Source organism: Lygodium microphyllum, chromosome 23 (assembly GCF_053477565.2).
Source record: "Lygodium microphyllum isolate KBCC chromosome 23, Lygodium_microphyllum_v1.1.10, whole genome shotgun sequence".
NCBI classification, from domain to species: domain Eukaryota; kingdom Viridiplantae; phylum Streptophyta; class Polypodiopsida; order Schizaeales; family Lygodiaceae; genus Lygodium; species Lygodium microphyllum.
Window position 1 is genome coordinate 105,429,193 of NC_141157.1, and position 25,757 is coordinate 105,454,949.

Below are 25,757 nucleotides of genomic sequence, written 5' to 3' on the forward strand. Positions count from 1 at the left end.
CAACAGCATCGCCCAAGAAACATCGGCAAAGTCTATGCCTTCTCCCTACCCGTGCAATTTCATCATTCATCTTTAGGGTAATTACCATCCACTTCAAGACCCCTACCAAAGGCTACCCTTGCAAGACTAGTTTACTGATATTGGGTTTTACATGGACATTGCCTTGGTTAACATTCACTTAACAGTGAATCCCCAACTACATTGACATAAGACCAGTCCGAGAATCAAGGATTCGGTTCATTAAAGAGAAACATAAAATACAAGTTCTGAAAGAGAGCTCACAGAAAGGCTTCAAAGCCATTAATTAGCTCATACAAGAATTACTACAAGGCACCTCAAATGAAGTAGAGTTCCACAGACTATATCATTCCTCTTTGCCTAGGTGGTGTTGACTGCACACACAGATCATCACCGACATCATCGTCATCTTCCTCTGCATCCACACTTAGCCAGTTGCTTGGATTTCTAGCAGATGCCAAATTTGGATCAATGGGTGTATTGTTCACTGGTTCAGCTGCTGAAAGAACCAAAGCAAAAAGAAGACAGTTAAGTAGGAAACTCTTGACACAATGCCATCATCAGACACTGGAATCTAAGGAAAGATGTCCCAAGTGTTTACTTCCGATATACAGGACTTCTAACCTGCAACAATCTGAGCTCCTGCTGTTGGAGCAAACTCATTAAAACCACCTCTCATCAGATCAGATGAAGCTGGTGAGCTGCAAAGCATGTTAAGCGAATCAATATGAATATTGCACCTATGCTAAAACTCCCATGCCAAACAATTTTAGCTTCATCAACGTTCACAATCATTGGATACGGTTGGTCCATCCTTCTGGCTTGGTTAGTATACGTCTGTTGTCTGTGTAGACCAAAAGGAATCTCCTCGCTGGCATCATTGCTGTCTTGCATAGGGACAGCTCCTTTAGTTCCTTGATTGTTCCAGCTTTTGGTTGCACTTCCTGGAGATATTATAAACAGAAATTTGTGATCCTTATCCCCAAACACAAATTTTAGGCAAGTTCCAACTTCAATTCTCACATTTTTAGTTATGTCAGCATCATGAGCTTCTGCAAAAGACGGACCATGTACCTAGCTAGGTGCAGTTGGGGCCAGCACCCCCCTGCCCCAACCACACCTAGCTAGGTACACTGTCCCTCCCTCGCAGAAGCTCATAATGTTGAACACTAAAGGGAAAAACAAGGGGAAAAGCCCCTTCCGGGAAAATGTTAAAAACTTATTGTGTATATACACTCCAGTTTTCCAGAACCTAAAAATTCCAAAGATACCTTCTAGCCCAAAATTCAAGGTTTTTCTAAACAAAAACGCATCCAGGGAAGGCTTGATTCTTACCAGAGAGCTCAGACCAAACTTTTGTATGATCAGATTGCTCCCCAGAACTAGGCAAAGATCGTGAGTTCCTCTGCATTCCTTGAGCCGAAGGCCTGGGGATATTTCCTTGTGGTACAGCTGAGCCATTGGCTTGTGATGTTGGCCTGGAACTCACTCTAGCCTGAGGAGCAGCGGCACCTGCACTTTCATCTTCCCTCAACTGCGTTCCTAGCATAGTTGCTAGAACAAGCGTTGCATCAAAGTCTGCATGCTCTGAGTCATCCAAGCCAAATCTTGGTGCCAGAAGGATAGGACTGGCAGTAGTAAAGGCTACTGATTAATAAACACCTCAAACCAAAAATGACCTGGAACAAACAACGTTTTCCAGAAGACAAGGACTGGAAGCGGTTTCTTGTCTAACTGGGGGGTCAGGTCCATACTTGCCAGCCATTTCGAAAAATATATGCATGTCTGCTTCAGATCCTTCACAAAAGGCAAGAAATGCCTGAAATAAGAGCACATTGTCATCATCTACATCGATCAATCAATTGGATATGTAACTGAATGGTAGCTCAACATACCAGAACAGACATGTACCATGAATGCTGCACTATATTAACCACACATTGGTAGATAACAAAGATGGTTAACTGACACATAAGAAAGCTCATGCCTTCAGAATACAACCTATACTCCAGGTAGCAACTGCAAAATTGTATGCCTAATTGTTTATCCCTTATCAGTTTAGACTAATTTTCTTTCAACCTAACATTAACTCATTTGCAGATATTCTAGAAATAGATACCAAACAAAAACATAACCAAAGAAGATCCTGCCAGAAGGCTGAAACCATGACAGGGCAACTTACTTTGAGCTCCTTGACACTGAATGTCACGTCAACAGCAGGACCTCTATGTACATATTCTTGTAACTCCTCAGAGGGATCAATCCAAAGCTGAGTATGCAAAGAGGCATCATTACTCTCTGTAAAATTTAAAACTTTATCAGTGTATTCATTCAATACAATAAGACAAAGCAGAGCAATAAACTCCATGATTAAATTTGTATGCTCTTGAGTCTAAATATTAACTGTCTTCAATTGATGAAAATTGTTTTCATTCAAGAAAGTCTTGGAGTAAATGAACCATCTAGTGCACCTTTTACAGGGTCAACATAGCTTCTTAACTCAACTGCTTTCCCTTCTGGAGTTGCTCTTAAACCAGGAGACATAGGTGAGGGCTCTGTAGCAATTAGCGTTATCTCCTGAAGTGAAGACTGGAAGTTTGCAAGCAACCGGTTTAGATCACGAGGCTTGACCACCAGATGACTTGGAAAGCTCTTGCGATCTAGAGCAACATGTTGCATCTCAGGTTCATTGGTACATGTGATCCAATACGTTTTCCGTATGCCTGCAAAAGCCACCCACCAGCAAATGCCTCAACGCAAGATTAACACACAAATCTGAACAATCACCACATCCTAAAAATCTGTTTTATCAGCTTGATCATGGTACTACCATGTAAACAATCCAGAGTCCATTGAAGCTTTGTTGCTGCCATGTCAGGTAAGATGATTGCTACTCGTTCCATATTGCCTGGTGCCATTCTAAAGACAGTGCAAACAGCCTACTAAAAGAGTAGTTTAAAATTGTGCACAAAAACTCATGCAACACTGTTCTAGATAACGTTTTCAATTTACTGAGATTACTAACCAGGACTTGTAAGTTGAAAATTTTAAACCTCAAACCAAGAGCCAATTGTTACACACCTTCAGAAGCACGCTGCATTGTGCTACTGGAACAAGTAATCGATATGCATCAAAGAATTGAGCCTTGAAGGTGACTGCTAAAAATGCTGAGCGAGATGAATTCAAAGTTCGAAAAATAAGCTGCATAGATTAAAATTAAGGTATAAGACTCTCCAAACATCCACTGTCACTTTATGCTAAATATTGAAAAGAGAGCATGCTTTGCATACTTCATTTAAGGACTAATTTCAAAATACTAAAACATGGATATTAGAACTCAAATTTGAGGAGAGATTTTCAAGTTGATCATCTCCAAGCTATGTCCATTTACTGATACTGTCCTTTTATGGTTTGCTGCTGCTATCTACTAGTCCAGCCCCTGCTGTTATTGTACAGAACATTTATAGCAAGTTTTTGCCATCAGACTTGACATTTTTGGAGAGATCCTCCGCCTTGGACTTATCTAAACATCCCAAGGACCTTGCTGCAGTTCATAACACTTTCTAAGAACAGCCTACTAGTCCCTGCTGCTCTTATCATTTGCATAAGTTAGGGATATTTGTACACAATCCATACCATTTAACTTTTGCATTTCCCTTTCCAGGTACTACTGAAGCACTATATGTGCATTCATAGCCAACCAAGAATATCCTCCGTTCGATGTGCATAACATTTTTCCTTACTGATTTCCCTTTGCAGAAATAACTGAAACACTAAATGGACATACATATCTAACTAAGAATTTTAATTCTGCTCAATCTAGTGGATAACTGCCCTTTCATTCTATCATGCACTCGTCTTGTTTTAATCAATCTGTTTCAAGCAGTGATTTCAGAGCCACTTTCCTTTCTGTGCTTTATGTGTACACTTGTGCTTCAGTCTTTAGCCTTACCTTCAACATGGCTGCTAGTTAAGAAAGTATGCTGACCCATGATTAGAAGTCCAAACTCACCATAAAGAATGTTCCAGCAAGGAAGGCGACAACAAAGCTCAAATATCTCATTGTTCCAAGCAATGGATCCTTTTTGAGGCCATAAAGGGACTTCTTCAACCTGTACACCTTGTTTTGGATAAGGCAAAGCCAAGAGGCTGCTCAACATAGATCTCCTCCTTCAAATCTCCATTAAGAAAGGCAAACTTCACATCAAGCTGATAAACCGAGCACCTCCTATGGCTGGCTAAGGCAAGAACGGCCCTAGTGGTAGCCATTCGAGCTGCAGGTGCAAAGGTGTCATGGAAATCCACCCCTGGCTACTGCGTGAAGCCCTTTGCAACAAGGCATGCCTTGCGCTTATTCAAAGTGCCATCACTATGTTGCTTGGTCTTAAAGACCCATTTGACTCCAATCACCTTCCTATGGGTAAGCCAAGGCACAAGATCCCAAGTGTCATTCCGCTCAATCGCATCGAAATCCTACTCCATAGCTTGCTTCCAATGCTGTGACTGTAAAGCCTCCTTCACGGAGGTGGGCTCACTATCTTGCATGGCAAGAGACATCAAACAATAGTTAGTACAAATAAGCTCAGTGGAGTGTGCCTAGTTCCTCCAAGAGTGCCATAGGCCATCCTGCAGCTGCCACTCCTTATGGACTCCCTCAATCCCTGAACCACGAAGTGTCTCACATGCCCAACGAGGAGGAGGACGATACTCCCCTCACTGCTCTACCTCCGCTAAAGTCCCTGGAATGTCCACCAGGGCTAACTCAACGAGTGTATCCAATGGTGAAGCAATCTCCTCCTCCGCTGAGGGTGGAACCTCAAAAGGCAAGGGCTCCAAAGGCGCTAGATCAAGTACCCAATTGTCATCCAGATCTCCAAGGATAAGACGCTCAACATCCCCCTCTACAACTAGAAACTCCACAAACCGAACATCTCAAATCATGTAACCTCTCGTGAAATAGGATCATAGAGCTTATATCCATGGAACTATGAGTTGTAACCCACCAACAATTGTCTTTTGGAAGCCAGCTCAAACTTGTCCCTCCTTTTCTTAGAGATATGAACATAAACATCACACCCAATCACCCTGAAATAAGAGACATCCGGCTTTTGACCAAAGTAAGCCTCAAAAGGTGTCATTGCAACCACAGCCAATGAAGAGGATCAATTAAGGATGTGGGAGCAGTGGCCACTGTTTCAGCCCATTGACATTGAAGTGTCTACCAATGCTCCATCATAGTCTTCACCATCTCGATCACATTGCAATTCTTCCGCTCCAATATGCCATTCTCTGGAGGTGTATTCATGTTGGCAAACTCCTGGTGTACGCGAAGATCTACACAAAACCAAGTTAGCTCATGGGAGACAAACTCCCCTCCCCCTCCCCCCAACCTTGTCGAAACGCAAGGTTTTGAGTTCCCTGCCAAATCTATTCTCCTCAAAGATCAACCAATCCTTAAAGTGCAAGAATGCTTCTGACTTCAACTCCAAGAAGTATACCCACGTTATCCTACTAAATTCATCAACAATTAGCATAAAATACAAATTTTCCTTAAGGGACTTTGTTCGCATCGGTCCACATAAGTCCATCAAAAAAAGCTCCTAGGGCTCCTTAGTCCTTCATGAAGCCTTGCTAGGAATAGCATTTCTATGCCGCTTGCCACAAATGCAAGATACACATGGCGAATGGCTCACCCTAATCTCTAACAATCCATGCACGAGCTGCCTTTAGAAGATACTCATAGTTGAGGTGACCAAATTGAGTATGCCATGGCTCAATTTGAGTTTAAGAAAAAAGAAAGAAAGAAAAAAAGATGGATGAAGTCCGCATCTTATAGACTCCATTCTCCTCATGACCGTGTTAGCAGTCAGCTCCATGCCACATCAAGAGTGCCTCGTGGGAGTTTTACCACGTGGCAACAGTCGAATTGTCTGACTGCAGTCAGCTGCATTAAATGCAGCCGACCTGCCTATTTTGGCATTTTACGAGGCATTCTTTTCAGCCTTTTAAAGATTGAGTCTCCAACAATTTTGATCACTTGTATCTGATAGATTTCAGCCTGCTGGTGACGGAGACAACACTTGGGCTGACAAAGATCAAGGTCCTCAAGGCGGAGGCATACGCACATATTCTCTCTGCACCCAAGTATGATTCTGCATTCTTATACAACATTCTTCACTGTAGATTCTCTGCATTTCACTCTCTTTCTCTCTCTCTTCTCTCTCAGTTCACTCTTTGTCATGGTCATTCGCTTCCGCATTGCTTCACTCTGACATGGTATTAGAGCATTGAAGGACTGACCTAGGGTGGACCTATCTGAAGAGGAGTTTTCAGCGCGATACAAGGCTGTGTTTTCAGCATTCAAGTGTGAGCATGTAGGCTGCGCATCAAAACAAGGTTGAGGCGAGCATGGGCATGCAAGAAAAGAGAAGATTTGTTGAAGCTGCTGCTGCTTTTTTTGTTGGTAGAGAAGGAAGAAGGCTATGTTTTTGCCTTCAAGTGCAGATTTTACCTTTTCATCACCTCCAGCGGCAGTTGAAGAAGGTTCGGGAATCAGAGACAAGAGCCCTAGCAGGCTGCATTTTTACAATTAGAGGGGGTTTCTTTTGCATTTATGCAAGCATAGCAGGTGAAGATGCCTATAGAGACTGATGTGGAGTTCCAAGCCATCATGGACCGGAAGGTGCCTGTCCTACCGGCTCTTCCATCAAATCAAAAGCTTGATGGCGACAATTACCGTATTTGGCAAGTGATGATGTTGGCCATCTTAGAGTCTTATGATTTAGTGGAGCTTGTGATGGAGGAGATCAACCCGCCCTCGATGAGAGATGAGTCCAAACTCTCTTCCAATGCTCGTGCCAAGTTGAGTCTCATTGGGACAAACTGAATGCCAAGATTCGTTCTTTTCTCATTCTGTCTTGTACAACAACCGTGAAAGCCCATATAGAGCACTTGTCGTTGGCTCCGGAGATATGGCTGGAACTTGACCAGATGTACAACCGGATGACCCTTATGAAGAGAATTTCTTTGGAGGTGCAAATGCAAACCTTGTCCGTGAATAAGTTTTCTTCGCTTTGAGAAACACATCAACAAGCTTCGACAACTTCAGATGCAAGTTCAAAAATGCAGGAAAGCCCATTTCCTCCAAAGACATGGCGATCACTTTATTGTCCCAGTTGCCACCATGCTTCGGTGCTTTTTATTCCGCTCTTATTGCTTCAGGGCGAGAGTCGACTCTTCGATGGGAAGAGTTGGTTCCTATGGCCTTGGACCAAGAGGAACAATTAAAGGGACATAATGCTTCCAAATCAGAGGCATTGGTTGGTCAAGCCGCTCAGAAGAAGGGGAAGGACCAAAAGAAGAAAAAGGAGGATAACAAATCCAAGAAGGACAAAGAGAAAGAATCGACATGCCATATTTGTGGTAAGACTGGCCATTGGAAGAAGGATTGCCCCGACAAGGACAAGAAGGACACGAAGGATTCTGGAGTGGTAGCTGCACCCTCATCAGCTGCTTTTCTACAGTTAGTGGTCATTGAGAACCCTATATCAAAGACTTCTAACGCTACGATAACAACTCCCCACGCTCAAGAGTGGATTGTGAACAATGGTACCTCACGGCACATAACTCCTTCGACAGTTGGTATTGCCCATTTGCGACCCTCGCATGGGCAAATTCTCATTGGAGACAGCTCTTCTATGTCTATTGTTGCATAGGGTGAGAGGCAGCTAATTCCACATGGACGTGGTGGTACCCACACTTTCGAGATGTTGCATGTGCCAGGTTTAGGGTATCATTTGCTTTCGGTCCATAAGATTTGTTCTCTTGGACTCTTGGTGGAGTTTGACAATGATGCTGTTCGAGTTCTTGATCGTGGATCGAGAAAGATTCTCTCTTGAAGGTATGAGAAGAATGGCATCTATAAATTGAAGTCTTCTTCTGCTCTTATCTCTCTTCTCTTCTCTTTACCTCTCAGACACAATCCAAGCTATAGCATGCTCGGTTTGGCCACCTGAACTATAAGTACCTTTGGAAGGCGTCGCGAGGATTGCTTGTTCGAGGTTTGCCAGACATTGTGGTGAGCTAGCAGCCATGTGTCTCTTGCATTCGTGGAAAACAACATAGGGATGCGTTTCCCACCAAAGCTTCGAGATAGTCTACTTCACCTATGGAGCTTGTATCTACGGATCTTTGTGGCCCAATGAGGAATGAGTTCCTGAAGGTGAGCTTGTACTTCATGTTGATCGTAGATGACTATAGCATGATGAAATGGGCCTACTTCTTGACGTTGAAGTCAAAGATTGGCTTCTCTTCGAGGAGAACCGATCTGGCCGAAGATTGAAGACCTTGCGATCAAACAAGGGTGGTGAATTTGTTTCTAATGAGTTTGCTCGTTTTTGTGCAAATAGAGGCATTCACCAGGAGTTTGCTAATACCAACACTTCTCAAGAGAATGGCATTTTGGAGCAGAAGAACCAAAGTGTGATCGAGATGGTGCGCACCATGATGGAGCACCGACAGACACCTCAGTTTCTGTGGGCCGAGACAGTGGAGACGGCAGTTCACATCCCAAAGACGCAGCGTGACAAGCTTGAGGCAGCTTCCCAATGACAGGTCTTCATTGGCTACAACTCCTAGTCCCAAGGTTATCATTTGTTTGATCCCGTCAAGCGGGATGTCTACACAAGCCAAGATGTGCGGTTCGTGGAACTTCCAGCCACATAGGGGAATGAGAAGCACCCCGTACTTGGAGATCCAAGGGAAAGATGGGCTCCCGCAACAGTTCCTTTGGAGCCAGAGCCTCTTGATGGAGATTCTTCCTCAGATTCCAAGTCTTCTCTTCCACCAATCAACCCAGTGGAGATTCCGCCGGTGGATGTACCTGATTCTTTAGTGGATTGAGAGCACCGAGAGAGATTCGACCTCCTCCTCGTTGGGCACGGTACCTGATTCTTTAGTGGATTGAGAGCACCGAGAGAGATTCGGCCTCCTCCTCGTTGGGCCCGTGACACCCTCCAAGATTCAGAGATTGAGAGGGTCCCTGAGGAGTAGGAACCACAAGATGAACCGCGGAGGTCACGGAGGCACCAGGCACATACTACGGAGCTTGTTTGCTCTAACTATTGTTTGATATCCTGTGTTATGCAAGATAGAGAGCCTACATCAGTGAAGGAGGCTTTACAGTCTCATCATTGGCGGAAGGCGATGGAAGCCAAGTTGGAGGCTGTTGAGCAGAATGGCACATGGTTCCTTGTGCCTCGTCCCTCTCATAAGAAGGTGATTGGTGTCAAATGGGTCTTCAAGACCAAGTACCATAGTGATGGCTCCTTGAGCAAGCTCCTTGGACAGGCACAAGGCTCACCTTATTGCTAAAGTTTGGTTTAGCCAGTGCCTAGGGCCCTAGGTGTTGACTTCCATGATACTTTTGCCCCTATAGCTCGCATGGCGACTATCGTGTTGTTCTTGCCTTGGCTGGCCATAGAAGATGGCCTGTTTTTCAGTTAGATGTGAAGTCGGCCTTCTTGAATCGTGATTTGGAGGATTGTTGGTCCATTTCTACTCCTATGGATCCGAACTCAAAGGCCACTTCACACGCAGATTCTCCTTTGGCGGATGCTACTCACTACCGTCAGTTGATTGGCTCATTGATTTGGCTCCTCAACACACAGATTGATCTATGTTTTGTTGTAGGTCTCTTGGCTAGGTTCATGAGTGTGCTTCAACAAATGCATTGGCAGACTGCTCAGAGGCTACTATAGTATTTGGGGGGACCTCCAACTTAGGGATTCATTATCCAGTAGGTACAGGTGCTTCTGATCTTGTTCTTGTAGGTTGGAGTGATTCAGATTGGACTAGCGATGTGGATCACAGACGGTCCACTGCAGGTTATTGTTTAACCTTGGGTGCTAGTACTATCTCTTGGAGTAGCAAGAAGCAGCCCACGGTAGCCCTATCTTCAACTAAGGCAAAGTATCGGGTTGCATCTTCTACCACATGTGAGGCTATGTAGCTTCGGCGGTTGTTGGAGGAGCGTGGCTACCCCTAGACTCATCCTACTATCTTGCGATGCGACAATGAGAGTTGCATTGCCTTGACACAAAATCCCGTATTCCACACCCGAACGAAGCACATCGAGATCCAGTATCACTTCATCAGGGAGAAGCTTCTGGACGCGACCATTGATGTGGAGTATTGTAAGACTGAAGACAATCTTGCAGATTTGTTTACGAAGGCACTTCCCTGAGCTTTGCTTCATTGACATTCCAGATCCCTACATATGTTGCCTTGTCCAAGATGTGAGAGGGGGTGTTAGCAGTCAACTCCCTACCACCTCAGCAGTGCCACGTGGCAGTTTTGCCACGTGGTAGCAATCCGACTGTCCAACTACACTTTGACTGCAATCGACTACATTAAATGCAACCGACCTGCCTATTTTGGCATTTTACGAGGCATTCTTTTCAAGCTTTTAAAGGTTGAGTTTCCAACAGTTTTGATCACTTGTATCTAATAGATTTCAGCCTGCTGGTGACGGAGACCGCACTGGGCTAACGGAGATCGAGGTCCTCAAGGTGGAGACATACGCAGATATTCTCTTTGCACCCGTGTATAATTTTACATTCTTATACAACATTCTTCACTGCAAATTTTCTGCATTTCACTTTCTCTCTCTCTCTCACTTCTCTCTCCGTTCACTCTTTGTTATGGTCATTCGCTTCCGCATTGCTTTGTTGGGATAAAGGCTCGTTTAACCTTCCATATATAGTACACGCACATTATTTAGCTATACATATGAATGCACCCTTACGTGCCCCAAGTATAAATACATTTTATTCTTTGTGTACTCATATCGAATCGTACTTCACTTCTCTCTCACTCTCACCAGTAGTCACACTCACGCTCGAGCTTCTCCTGCATCCAGCTGAGCTCCAACAACCAGTATCAAAGCTGACGGTTCCGTGCTCATTACCCAACGCTTTCCCAGCCAATAGACGTCAACAAGCGAACAGTGACCAAGACAATCCGGACACCAGGTGCGACAGTCCAAGCGCTAAGCATGTCGAGTATTGGCAAACACAACTGACGGGACCAGCCGACAAGCAGCGTTTCGGTGGACCAGGTACGCGTGATGGACCAATAGGCATAACGGGTAGGCATGACGGCACGACGGGTCCAACGAGCAGGTACACGCTCACGTGACGGGCTAGCGATAGCTGACAACTAGGCATGACAGTCGTCAATCACGCGATGGTCAACGGACCGCCCCCCCTCCGGATTAGTTTTTTTTTTACAATTTTTTTTTCCTTCAATTTTTTCGATTACCACTTACCTTGGCGAGAGTTCACGCATTGGAGGCACAAATCTCAAATTTGTGCAAATTTGAGCCCGAAAATTTGGGACTTTTCCCAAATTTAACCTTGATTATGCATGGCAATGATTTTCAAGTCAAAAATATGGTCTCAAGGAGGAGGTAGACACACCTTCACATTTACCATCTTCTTCTTCTTGTTCTGGTCATCTTAGAGATGAAGAGTTTTAGGAGTACTTACGCATCACGTATAGTTCGGTTTACACTCCTTCAACAAGTGCTACTAGTCCATCTAGATAGATTGTTTCTTACTCTACTATACAAATTTCAGCCATCAACCACCTACCATCTGTTGTCCAACCATCATCGACTGCAGCCCATCACTATCCAGCCCTAGGCTGCCTATTTTCAGCCATCGTCTTGCTATTTGGAGATCTCCATCTGCTACATCATTATAGCACCTGATCAACCTGCGTTTTCAGCATCCAATGCCAAGTGACAGGCTGTTGCCATCTCTTCCATCAGTCCATTGCTGTAGTACCTACGTTTTTGCTGTCCAGCAAGCCATCTACATCAATAAACACCTCTCTTGTTGTTGCCTCAGTTCCCTGACACTCTAGTGATCAGGGTTTCATGTTTTCCACACTCCGACTTGTGGTCACAGCACTTGGGATCCATCTCCGGTGGACATCACTCTCCAATGTTGCATCGCTCTGTCCTTGGGCATTCTGTACACACTTACATTCATTTACAGCATTCATTCACTTCAAAGTTTCTTCTCTCTATATTAGTCTTGAGTTTTTGTGTTTTACATTTAGGGTTTGAGTTTTCCTTGTCTCTATCTGAGTCTTTGTGTTTCAATCTTGATCGTACATGATGTGTTTCCTTAGTGCAAACCCTAGCATATCTTCACAGCTCCCTCATGAGCATCACACAATACTCTAGACTGAACTTGACTAAGCCCGGGAGATCTAAAGTCGGCTCTGACTGGAAAGCATCAAGGTAAAGCTACAATAACTGAGGATGGTTTGTCGAGTCATCATTCTCCGTCCATTTGATATCCATTGGTGAATAGTTTTGAAACTTCACCAAGTATCGTCTAGAAACCTTACCCTTGGTCTTCTACTCTTTGTGTGCCAAAATCTACTTTGGTACCAGTATCTCGTCAAGCTCTTCAACCTCAAGCTGAATTTCAGTAGATACATGCTCTGGCACATCACCATGAAAAGGCCTAAGCAAGCTCACATGAAACGCATTGTGTATCCGCCAGTGTGGAGGCAATTTCAACCTATAATATACATCACTAATTCTCTCCAAAAATTTGAAATGGCCCATAGTATCGCATGCTTAGCTTTGGATATAATCTCTCTTTACCCTTCATCTTTTCCAACCATGTCTTTTCAAAATGCAGCAACACATAATTGTCCTCTACAAAGTGCAAAGCACATCTATGATGATCAGCTACTCTCTTTAGCTTATCCTATGATCTTTGAAGTGCATACTTAACCTTCTAATAAGTTGCATCCATACTCTCCACATAATGATCAGCCTCAAAGATCTTATCTTTTGTGTACAAAATAAAATGTACTTTCTTACCACCCTCCACCACCTCAAAAGGAGCCTTACTAGTGAAAATATGCACCGTGTTGTTATATGCAAACTCAACCAATGGCAAATATTCCCACAACACTTTGTGGTATGATACATAGCACTTCAAAAGATCTAAAACTATGGAGTTAGCCTCCTCAAACTGACCATCAATTTGTGGTTGGAAAGATGAAGAGAATTTCAATGTTGTGCCCATATTCTCAAACAATCCTTTCCAAAACAAACTTGTAATCTGTGGGTCATGATTGCCAATGATGGACTCTAGCATACCATGGTACTTAAACACATGTTGCATAAAAAGACATGCCATATGATCAACCTTTATCTTTTCCTCACTGGAATGAAGTGGGCTTGCTTACTCAAGTCTCGGGCTCATTTATTTGCACTAACCTCTATTGCACCTCACATGTGCAACATTTACTTAAACATGTGATTAAAAATTAATCCACATGTAACACATGGACCTTATGGACCATAACAACCTAAAACTCCACATTAATCTCGGTAGACATTGTAAACAAAATGACCTGGGCAAAAACAAGGGCAAGCCCCTCTCACTCCACACACACTGCCTACTAGGGCTTCCTCAGCTCGTCCCTAAAGAGTTTCAACCACCAAAGGAAACAGCAATATCACTCCATTCCTGCGCTTCACCTACTTGTCTCAGCCTTGGAATGCTGAAAATGTAAACTTTTGTTGCGAAGAAACCTCCCATTCAGATCTGCCCACAATCAATTAGCTCTTCTACACTACTTTGATACCATGTTAGAGTGCAGCAAATGCGGAAGCATACAGACAAGATCGAAAGACAATGAACACGAGAAGAGGGAGAGAGAAAAGAGACAGTAGAACATAGAAATGTACAGCCAATGAATGCTGAAATGAAGAAGGTAGATATACGGATGGGCTGTCATAGTATCTCCTCCAACCAATCTCTCTCTCACCACCTGAAACACAAGTGAATGTGGACTGCTGACTTGGGCTTAGCCTAAATAGCTGAAAAAATAGCCATAAAAATGATCAGGTCGGCCAGCTAGAACTGGCCAACCAGCTACCAAACTGCTGATTACACATAAAGTAATGATAAAAACAGTGATTTGCAGCAAATGTGCCACGTGGCACTACCACATGCCCACAAACTGTCCAACTTGCCCGGTAAACAGTACCCGCTCTCGGTGACTATTGAAAATGCCCAAAACTAACAAGAAATGAGTAAATGTACCTGAGAGAACTAACTAAACAACTATAGCCTAACAATGTCAAGTCAAGGGATGACTAAATCTCTAACACTTTCTTCTACTTCAAAGGGGGCTCCCATTCCTACTTCAAAGGGGGTCCCTACTCATCCTCCAATTCTTCACACACCATTTACCTTCTTAGGGGTGGTTGGCATCTCCATGCCATCTCACCCATTGTTTCCCATTCATACGCAAGATCTACAAGTTCTTCCTTATTCATGGCCTTGGATGTTTCAACCATGACTTGGTGGCTAGGCCTTCATATTCCTTCTAGCATGGAGTTCTGAAGCTTGTGGCTTCCCTACCGAAGTTGACTTTCGAGTACTATCAACTCATTCTATCTACTATTCTTCACTATAGGTTACCTTATAGGTGGAACACGAGGATTAGAGGGTGGATCTTCTCTCTCTCACACAACTCTTAGGGCACCTTTTTGGACCTAAAAGAGGGTGTTAAGAAACCCATTCATTAAGTTAATTTCATTACCTTAATTCCTATTTTGATTTCCATTTACAGCCCCAAAAAGGCTTTATTTGTATCATTAGTTAGTGTCTCAGTAATACCCAAGAGAGCTAGGGAACCACAATAGACACTTCAAAGTGGGCATCACTTGAGAGAGTCGGGGCACCACCCTAGAGACTTCAAACTCCTGTGCCTATAAATAGGGCATGGGTATTCATCCATTCTTCACTCCACTCCACACTTACTCTCTCATTCATTCTCCATCATTCCCTCATCACACCTTCAGCCTCAGCCCTCTACTACCGCTGTCCACACCCCCACCTTGGCCGATATCTCAATTTGTGGTGCTGTCCAGTTGATCATCGCGCCATACCAGCAGCTGATTTCATTCTAGAGGTCTTTTTCACATCACCATCAAACACTCTAGATTGCTTCCTTTTTAGCCTAGCAGCTTGTTCTTCAAAAACTTTATTGTTGTGTTTGTTGGTTTCACTCCTCCTTGGACTGGTAAAGCAGATCATCTTCATCGTTATTATCCTTCCAACTCCTACTGCCACTCCAACACCCAAGCAACAGTTCCCAGCCATCAGCCACTTTATGGAGACTGCATTTGCAGCTGTTTCAGGCCATCTACAACAAGTTACACCCTCTTTATCAGACCTACATTAGATACTTGCGTTTTTGTGTTTTCTTCGCTCTTAAAGAGCTACCCAGCAATTGCCTATCTCTATATGTCAGAGTGCAGTGATGCGGAAGCGTAAGACTGAAAGAGAGAGAATGCAGAGAGAGGAGAGAGAAAGAGACAGTGGAAGATGAAGATCCGCTGTATAAGTGTGCTGTATACAAAGATATGCAGATATATACACGGGCGCAGTGCGCTGAACTGCGTGTCTCCACCTCGACGATGCAACCTGCTGTTCACCTCGAAGTCCGCTGCAGTCTGCACGATCTCCTGCCTGAAATCTGCGAACAGAGACGGAATCTGCACGTATCTCCAGCCTGGAACCTGCGTACAAAAGTGGGGAAGACTGCTGAAATCTTGAATATAAATAGCCAGAAACTGTGCGCCAGAAATAGGCAGGTCGGCTGCATTAAATGCAGCCGACTAGTGCAGAATCAGGTCGGACTGCCACGTGGCAGTCCGACTGTGCAGTCCGACTGGCTGCCCAACTAGCTACTCTGATCGTTAACACCCCCTCTCAGAGCCTGGGCGGGGCAGAAGCCTGAGGGATCTGGCATGTCTCCGAAGTAGAGCCTGGGGAAGTGCCTTTGTAAACAAATCTGCAAGATTGTCCTCCGTCTTGCAGTACTCCACAGCTATGGTCTCATCCAAAAGCTTCTCTCTAATGAAGTGGTACTGGATCTCGATGTGCTTCGTCCGGGCATGGAAAACAGGGTTCCGTGCCAAGGCAATGCAACTCTCATTGTCGCATTGCAGCAAAGTAGGACCAATCTAGGGGCAGCCAAGCTCCTCCAACAATCTCCGAAGCCACACAGACTCACATGTGGTGGAAGACGCGACCCGATACTCCGCCTCAATAGACAAAAGGGCTACCGTGGGCTGCTTCTTGCTACTCCATGAGATAACACCTGCACCCAAGGTAAAACAGTAACCTGTTGTAGACCGCCTGTGGTCCACATCACCAGCCCAATCGGAGTCGCTCCAACCTGCAAGTACAAGATCTGAACCACCTATGCCTGCTGAATAATGAATCCCTAAATCAGATGTCCCCCTCAAATACCGAAGTATCCTCTGGGCAGCCTGCCAATGCGCCGTCTGAGGTTCACTCATGAACCCTGCCAAGAGTCCAACAGCAAAACAAAGATCAACACGAGTGTTGAGGAGCCAAATCAATGTGCCAACCAACTGACGATAGCAGGAAGCATCCGCCATGGGAGAAGCTGAATGTGAAGTGGCCTTCCAGTTCGGATCCATAGGAGTAGAAATGATCCGACAATCCTCCATCGCAAAAGAAACCAAGAGCTCCTGTACATATCTCTGCTGAGAGATGAAAATCCCCCTCTGAGACTAATAAATCTCATGGCCCAAGAAGAAATGGAGTAGACCCAAATCCGTCATCTCGAACGTCTGATGTAAAGCTGCCTTCGTCTCTTTGACCTTCTGTGCATGATCACCTGTGACAATCAAATCATCAACATACAACACAAAAAGCACACAACCAACCTCGGAAGTGTGGACATAAAGCTGCGGATCGGCCTTGGAACGCCGATATCCCAACCGTGACTGTAGGAACGAATCAATCTTCTCGTTCCATGCACGCAGAGCCTGCTTGAGGCCATACAAGGCCTTCTTCAACCTGTAGACTTTCCCATCTGAAGATCCAAAGCCAGGAGGTTGTTCTACATAGATCTCCTCCTTCAAATCACCATTCACGAAGGCCGACTTCACATCCAACTGGTAGACAGGCCATCTCCTATGGCCAGCCAAGGCAAGAACAGCTCGAATAGTCACCATACGAGCAGTGGGGGCAAAAGTATCATGGCAATCAATCCCTGGGCGCTGTGCAAAACCTTTAGCAACAAGGCGAGCCTTGTGCTTGTCCAAAGAACCATCGCTAAGGTACTTGGTCTTGAAGACCCATTTGACGCCAATCACCTTCTTATTCAGGGAGCGAGGCACGAGATACGAAGTGTCATTCCTCTCAATAGCCTCCAACTCGGCTTCCATAGCTTTCTTCCATGGTGCGGACTGTAAAGCCTCCTTCACGGAGGTGGGCTCTCGATCCTGCATAACACGGGTCATCAAACAATAGTTAGAGCAAACAAGCTCCGTAGAATGTGCCTGGTGTCTCCGTGACCGCCGCGGACCATCCTGCGGTCCCCACTCCTCACGGACCCCCTCGATCCCTGAATCACAGTGTGTGTCACGGGCCCAACGAGGAGGAGGCCGGACCTCTCCTCATCGCTCTCCATCAGCTGAAGACTCTGGGATATCCACCGGTGGTAACTCCTCGAGGGTGACCGGTGGAACAGTAGACTCTGTATCGGAAACAGAATCAGAATCAAAAGGCGCGGCTCCAAAGGAACTGTCTCGGGAGCCCAACTCTCCCCTGGATCTCCAAGTATGGGATGCTCCTCACCCGCTGCTATGGCCGGAACCTCCATGAACCGCACATCTCAACTAGTGTACACATCCCGCTTGACGGGATCATACAAACGATAGCCTTGGGACTGAGAGCTGTAGCCAACAAACACCTGTCTTCGGAAAGCTGCTTCAAATTTATCACGATGAGCCTTGGGAATGTGAACATAGGTATCACACCCAAAAACCCTAAAATAAGAAACATCGGGCTTAGTCCCAAAGTAAGCCTCAAAAGGTGTCATCCCATCAACGACCGAAGTGGGGGATCGGTTAAGGATGTGGACTGCTGTAGCCACAGCCTCAGCCCACAGAAACTGAGGTGTCTGTCAGTGCTCCATCATGGTGCGCGCCATCTCGATCACACTTCGGTTCTTCCGTTCAAGAATGCCATTTTCTTGAGGAGTGTTAGTGTTGGCAAACTCTTGGTGAATACCTTTATCTGCACAAAAACAAGCAAACTCATTAGAAACAAATTCACCACCCTTGTCGGATCGCAAGGTCTTCAATCGCCGGCCTGATCGGTTCTCCTCAAAGAGAAACCAATCCTTGAAGTGGGAGAAGGCCTCCGACTTCAACGCCAAGAAATAGGCCCATGTCATCCTGCTGTAGTCATCTATGATCAACATGAAGTACAAGCTTCCTCTTAGGGACTCGTTCCTCATAGGGCCACAAAGATCCGTACATACAAGCTCCATCGGTGAAGTAGACCGCCGCGAAGCTTTGTTGGGAATCGCATCCCTATGTTGTTTCCCACGAATGCAGGAGACGCATGGCTGCTGGCTCACCACTATGTCCGGCAACCCTCGAACAAGCTGTCCACGTGACGCCCTCCGAAGATAATCATAGTTGAGGTGACCAAACCGAGCGTGCCATAGCTTTGACTGTGTCTGAGAGGTAAGAAGAAGAGTAGGGAGAGCGGTAGAAGACATCAGTTTGTAGATGCCGTTATTCTCATATCCTGATGAGAGAACCTTCCTCAACCCACGATCAAGGACTCGCACTGAATCACTGTCAAACTCCACCAAAAGTCCAAGGGAACAAATCTTATGAACCGAAAGTAGATGATACCCTAAACCTGGCACATGCAAGACCTCTGAGATATGGGTACCACCACGTCCATCGGGAATAAGCTGCATCTCACCCCGTAATGCAATAGACACCGAAGAGCTATCTCCAATGAGAATCTACCCACGCGAAGGTCGCAACTGGGCAACACCAACTGATGAAGGAGTCATGTGCCGGGAGGCACCACTGTCAACGATCCACTCTCAAGCTTGGGAAGCTGTCATCGCAGCATCAGAAGCATTCGGTATAGAGTCTTCAATGACAGCTAGATGAAGAAACGCAGCTGATGAGGGTGTAGCCACCGCTCTAGAATCCTTCGTGTCCTTCTTATTGGTGTCCTTCTTGTCTTTGTCAGGGCAATCCTTCTTCCAATGGCCAGTCTTTCCACAAATATGGCATGTGGATCCTTTGTCCTTGTCCTTCTTTGACTTGTTGTCCTCCTTCTTCTTCTTTTGGTCCTTCCCCTTCTTCTAAGAGGCTTAACCTGTCAAGGCTTCCGACTTAGAAGCATGTTGTCCCTTCAATTGTTCCTCTTGGTCCAAGACCATAGGAACCAGCTCTTCCCACCGAAGAGTGGACTCACGCCCCGAAGCAATAAGGGCGGAGTAGAAAGCACCGAATCGTGGCGGCAACTGGGACAAAAGTGTGATCGCCATGTCTTCGAAGGAAATCGGCTTCCCCGCATTTTGAACCTGCATCTGAAGCTGTCTAAGCTTGTTGATGTGCTCCCGCAGTGAAGAAGACTTGTTCACGGACAAGGTCCACATCTGCACCTTCAAAGAAACCCACTTCATAAGGGTCATCCAGTTATACATCTGATCAAGCTCCAGCCATATCTCCCGAGCCACCGTCAAGTGCTTGATGTGGGCTATCACGACTGTAGTACAAGACAAAAAAAGAAAAGAACGAATCCGGGAATTCAGTTTGTCCCAGTGAGACTGTGCCTTGGCCAACTCCACACGAGTATCGGAAGAGAGTTTGGACTCATCTCTCACCAAGGGCCGGTCGATCTCCTGTACAAGCTCCGCCAAATCGTAGGACTCAAGGATGGCCAACATCATCATGCGCCAGATGCGGTAATTGTCGCCATCAAGCTTTTGATCTGCGGGAAGAGCCGGTAAGACAGGCACCTTCCGGTCCATTATCGTCTGGAACTCCAAGTCAATCTCTGTAGACATCTTCACTTGTAATGCCTTTACAAACGCAAAAGTAGTCCCCCTCTAACTGTGAAAATGCAGCTTGCTAGGGCTCTTTCTTCCACGTCCCGAACCTTCTTCACCCGCCGGAGGCGATGAAAAAGCAAAACCTGCACTTGAAGACTAAAAACTCAGCCTTCCTCCTCTTCAGACAGCAGCAAACAGCAACAAATCCACCAACTGGACTCCTTTCTTGCGCGCCCACGCTCGCTTCAGCCTTGTTCCGAAGCGCAGCCCTCCCGCTCGCCCTCAAACGCTGGAAACGCAGCCTTGTGTCGCGATGGAAACTCCTCTTCAGGTTGGTTCTTCACTCAGCCAGCCCTTCTACACTGCTCTGATACCATTTCAAAGTGCAGCGATGCGGAAGCGTAAGACTGAAAGAGAGAGAACGCAAAGAGAGGAGAGAGAAAGAGACAGTGGAAGATGAAGATCTGCTGTATAAGTGTGCTGTATACAAAGATATGCAGATATATACACGGGCGCAATGCGCTGGACTGCGTGTCTCCACCTCGACGATGCAACCTGCTGTTCACCTCGAAGTCCGCTGCAGTCTGCAAGATCTCCTGCCTGAAATCTGTGAACAGAGGTGGAATCTACACGTATCTCCAGCCTGGAACCTGCGTACAGAAGTGGAGAAGATTGCTGAAATCTCAGCTATAAATAGCCAAAAACTGGGCGCCAGAAATAGGCAGGTCGCTGGTGCAAAATCAGGTCGAACTGCCACGTGGCAGTCCGACTGTGCAGTCCGACTGGCTGCCCGACTAGCTGCTCTGATCGCTAACAATATACACTTACACGGAGAGATCTTCATCAGATATTCTTATGTTTTCTTCCCCAACTAGCTGCTCAGAAGTCGCATTGATAGTAGCCATCATCTTGGATAGATTTCAGCATATCCTTCATCTCTAACAGCTCCTAAGGACTAAATTTCACTCCCTTATCGTTGCCCTTCATCTTCCAATGTCTACTCTAACATTCCATTGCTTGAAGGACTGCGTTCTACTCCCTCCATAGAGCAACTATTTCCCTCATCATCAACATCTCTACCCGAAGAACTGAATTTCAATCCCTTCACAATGTAGATTTCTTCTAGATGTTGTTGTCTAATCAACCAAGACAATGCAACGATCTTCGAGCTTTTGCTCCATTGTTTCAGCATGAGTTATTCAACATGATTCTATGTTCGTCATCATCATCATCATCATTCTTCTTCTTCTTCTTCTTCTAAAATTCTAAGTTTTCTTCTCTCAATGTTTGCCATACACTCGGTGTTTCTCCCTGCAAAACCTACTCTCTCTCTGATATGGTATAAGTGCATATTGTCCCATCACTTTTCTTGACATGGTATTAGAGCATACCTTTTCTTAACACCTAAGTTATCCTTAGGAACCTTAGGCTAGTTTCCTTGAGACTTAGCTGCAATTTTTCAAGTCTTCTGTTGCACACTTCCTTCTTTCATTTGCTTCCACTGCATCTAACACTCATTTAGCCCTCTTTTTCATTTGACACAACATCCAGAGCATCTCGATATGAAACACCTAGTATGCAAGTTTCTTTCTTTTGATCCTTTCATGTCAAGTTTTGTATTCTTGTTAGGACTAACATTGCAAGTATTTTGTCGATCCTACTTGGGCTGAAAGTTTAGTGTTTCAATTCCTAAGTAGTGCCTCCATCAAGATGGAGACGGAGATAGTATCTTCTCTCCCGAGATCAAGTCTTGGGCATCCTTTTTCTCTTGGCGATGTGTTTTTATCATTTCATCGTCATCTTCTACACATTTAGTTTATTTTTTCATGATACGTGGACTACTACCTTGGTGGTTGTGCCTTCATCTTGACTGGCATAAGAGCCATCTCCAAAGATTGAGTTCAAGCATGCCTACGACACTTGGTTAGCATTGGAGCCCCCTCCCAAGATAGAGTACAAGCACACCCTTGATGGTTGACTCTTCCCCTGCTCTTCCAATTGGGGAGGGTCGGGTATTCCTACTCCATCCATTCAATCTATTTGCATGGTAGATTGCTATCCTGGCATCTTTCAACTAGCATGAAGCCATCTCCCAAGGTTGAGATTCGGGCTTGCCAAGGCCACTTGGTTAGCACAAGAGCCCTCTTTCGAGATCGAGTACGAGCATGTTCTGCATGGTTGATTCTCCTTTGGCCATTTCGGCTAAGAGGTGTTGTGTCTACCTTCATCTTCATCATTAGATTTATCATGATTCTCAGCACCATATGAAGACTAACATCAAGTTTCTCTTCCTCCTTTGACATCAACATCCATGGTTGAGAGGGGGTTTCTACCCTTCCTTGGTATTCTATAGGTTTCAACATTGGTCTTTGATAACGGCCTCCCTTCTCTTTTGTACCTCCCCTTTGCATTGCATGATCATCATGATCTTTGTAAAAGGGTGCTTGGACAAGTAAACAATTTCCCCACAAGGGACACTCTCCACATGACACCTTGTTGCATGTGCATTTTTTTCATGTAGCATTATTATTTGCATCTCATTGTGCAGAGCACCCTTGAGTGGATCCTGAGCTATTTCCATCCATGGTTCTTTCACCACCTTACCACCATACCTACATAGTTCTCCTTTTTTCCCTCGGCATCGACACCCTTGAGTGGTTGAGATAGCTAGTCTATTTGTGATATCATGGATCTAACCATCCCTTTTCATTCTCCCCACAGGGCAAAATTACTCAATAGGCCACAAATCATATCTTCTCAAAGAAAACGTTCAATGCAATTCCATCTGCCTTTGCAAGTCCTAGTAGGCCACAAGGCAACCGATAAACACCCTTTTTCTGATGCCTTGGCCTCTCTAGGATGATCAGCCTGTCGCATGTGAAGGACCCACCATCTCCTCTATTTGTTCCCTTTGTTAGAGATTTGGTCACCTCCAAGATGGGTACAAGGATGTACACAACAAATTACGGCAATTTGTGCAAAATTGCATTGTATAAGAGCAACTTAGATAGCAATTTTGAACAATCGTCAAGTTTGGCTAGGCAAATCAAGGCAAGCAAATCACACAATTTTGCCACCTGGAAGGCTACAATTTTCGCGACAGTTTCATTATTACTTTTATCAGTTGGCATGCTTATGGTAACAATCGGCCCATTTTGACTAGCTAACCTAATCAAATTATTATATCCCTTTTAGCCTATTTAGGCTAGCCTATCCCCAATTCACAATCACTTTGGTTTTCGTGCAAGGTTTGTAGCGCCTAGAGTAGGAGGACTAGTTTGGTGTGAATGAGTTCCGCTCATGATTGAAAGCTGATACCAATGCCCATGTAGCTACCGACTCACTGTTGCATGCGACTGTTTGGTATATGGATTCTCTTTCCCAAGCATATCTCTTAGTTCTCCTTTGCAATTTTCTTGTCTTTTCTCTTTTCTCTTCTATTTTGTGTTTAGCAATATATTTCAACATTCTTTTATGCTTCCATTTCGACATCTACTTCTGACACTTTTTTTCATTTTCAAGCAACCATCCCTTGATACTAATATGTCATCTCTTGGCCCTTGGTCATTGATGTTCTTTGTTGGCAAGTTACAATGTGTTCAATAGCTCCTTGCTACTGTCTCTTAACTTGTGGTGACCAATCAATGGTGGTGGCCAATACAAAGAGAGTCACTATGTTCTTTGGTGGCATAACCAGTTCTATTTGGCGGATGAACAAATGGTTGCTACATCAATCCTAGAGCCCTCAAATGACTTGAATGGTGATTCTATGGCAGAGAGGAAGTTGATCTCTCCTATGGCATGGCTAGATTGGACTAGTGCTTGGTGGGTTTACATGTGCAAGTTTGGCATTTTCTAATCTGCTCTGCTACAACACCTATTATCCTTTGGTGTATGACTTTGCACAGAGTGGGACTATCCTATAACAATGGAGTATGCTTTTCACATATCCTCAAGACAAAGAGGAATGATTGCGAGAGGGTGAAGATAGGGCATGCTCATATTTGCTATACATTCATATGGCACAATGGACCTGGAGGGAGACTTTCTATATGCATCAACATAGTCTAGTGGTTCAAATCTTGGAGTTGGTTGGACTTTTAAAGTCCACAATGGGAGGTTTTGATAGCAAGCAACGTTTGCTCCTAGTTTGTTCCATACGGCATGACAAATTGGCAATTTGATTGAATGCAGGGAAACCCATGGACATGATGTGCTTTTCAAAAGGTTGTTTGTTGCAAATATAGAGATCTAACTATTTCCATTTTCTATGATCAAGAAACAAGTATGATTATCATCAATTTGGTGCTTTTTCTTTAGATATCTTCTAGAATGGGATTCATGACCCAAATCTAGAGTCTTAAGGTATTTTAGATAGTGCATCCGAGTACTTTGAACATCTTTTTCAAACACCACTTTATCATTGTTGTATATACTATGGTGGTACCAATTCCTACCACATCATTATTGTAGTATGGGACATGGCAATGGCTCCAACTTCCTGGGAGCTCATTGTTTTCCATCATTGCATGTTTTATTGTAACACCCACACATGATCTAAGAGAGGGCATTAGCAATGTACATTTCATGGGTGTTAGGTTATGTATTAAGCTTGTTATTGGGCATCCTTATAGACAATTGGATAACCCACTTAGGGCTAGCTCATTTGTCTCCAATCTTGTCCTATAGTCTATGTATACTTCAATCCTCCTCCATGCTTGTCAAATCACATTCACTTGGAGAGACGAAGACTTAAGATAGTATCAGTCACCACATATGCCATTCACTTGTGTAGTTTGCACATATCTTATATTGTGTTATGGATTCCGCTGCACATTCATTCATTATTTGAGTTCTCGTGTTCCCTCTTTCATTGTTCATTCTTCTTGATCTTCAGCAGCTATGATTCTTTCGCTTCTGTTGCTCATTCTCACACAAGGAGCAGCTCCATGCTAGAGAGATTGAATGTGTACATGCCTAAGGATGACAATTGCACAAATCTCTTTACAAAGGCTCTTCCAAGAGTAAAGTAAGTTACTATTGTCTCTTACAAGAGTAAAATAAGTTGCTAATGGCTCCTAATCTATTTCCAATGACCCATCTGCCTCACCAGTTCGTTTCAAGCAGCTACTATTGGACGCCAGCATGGTCCCCAACTTTTTACAAAACCAGTATGGATCGTAGAGAATACACTGTCGTTCAAATTAAGGACTTTCCTCGAGATTCCGTAGTAAAGGTGCATTCCGCCAGCTGTTGTGGCCAACCTGTCTGGTTTGGAATCAAGTAAACTTGTGTCAAATGTGCTGCTTCAGAAAAGAGATGCAAGCTGTACCGCCGTTGTTTCCTTACCCCTTGCCTGTGTATATTAAGGCTAAGAACTATCCAGGTTAACATTCAATTTTGATGTACAACACACACACACACGTACAACTTAACGAACTGAGCTACATGTTTGCTCTCTCTCTCTCTCTCTCTCTCTCTCTCTCTCTCTCTGACCTTGTCGGGAAGCGCTTCGATAAGGAGTTCATTTCCAATGCGAGCGAGGCAGGTGATGGCCCTGTGAAGGCCTTTGATCTGGTTGCCTGTGAGAAGGCATTCCATCGCAGCAGGTGCTACCTTATTACAATCAGAACTCGTCTCGGCACCACTTCGGAGCGCGAACAGAGGACATTTCAAAAAGTGCGCGTGCCACACAGATATCTCATTAGCTTTACCAAATTCCCGCTACTAGCCTAGGTCCCCTACATCTGATGGAAATTGGCGATTCGTAATTTGGACCCACATCATATCTAAAT

The 25,757-nt window shown here is 44.7% G+C and overlaps 1 protein-coding gene across 4 annotated transcripts; it reads right to left on the minus strand.

Moving 5' to 3' along the window:
• RAD9 (cell cycle checkpoint control protein family) lies at positions 1–25,713 on the minus strand. 4 transcript variants are annotated; one of them, XM_087663953.1, is made up of 10 exons: positions 25,459–25,713; positions 3,100–3,219; positions 2,849–2,957; positions 2,490–2,741; positions 2,201–2,316; positions 1,773–1,837; positions 1,354–1,646; positions 821–962; positions 643–719; positions 1–514 (listed from the first exon to the last, which is right to left on the minus strand). In XM_087663953.1, exons 1-10 carry the CDS (start codon positions 25,561–25,563, stop codon positions 360–362), a joined length of 1,434 nt encoding a protein of 477 aa, XP_087520079.1. In that variant the 5' UTR covers positions 25,564–25,713; the 3' UTR covers positions 1–359. The 4 variants fall into 4 exon arrangements, with proteins under 4 accessions (XP_087520079.1, XP_087520080.1, XP_087520081.1 ...); XM_087663952.1 differs by having other exon boundaries at positions 5–517; positions 25,459–25,711; XM_087663954.1 differs by lacking the exon at positions 25,459–25,713 and having other exon boundaries at positions 3–517; positions 2,849–2,960; positions 3,100–3,221.
• Positions 25,714–25,757: the final 44 nt, after the last annotated feature.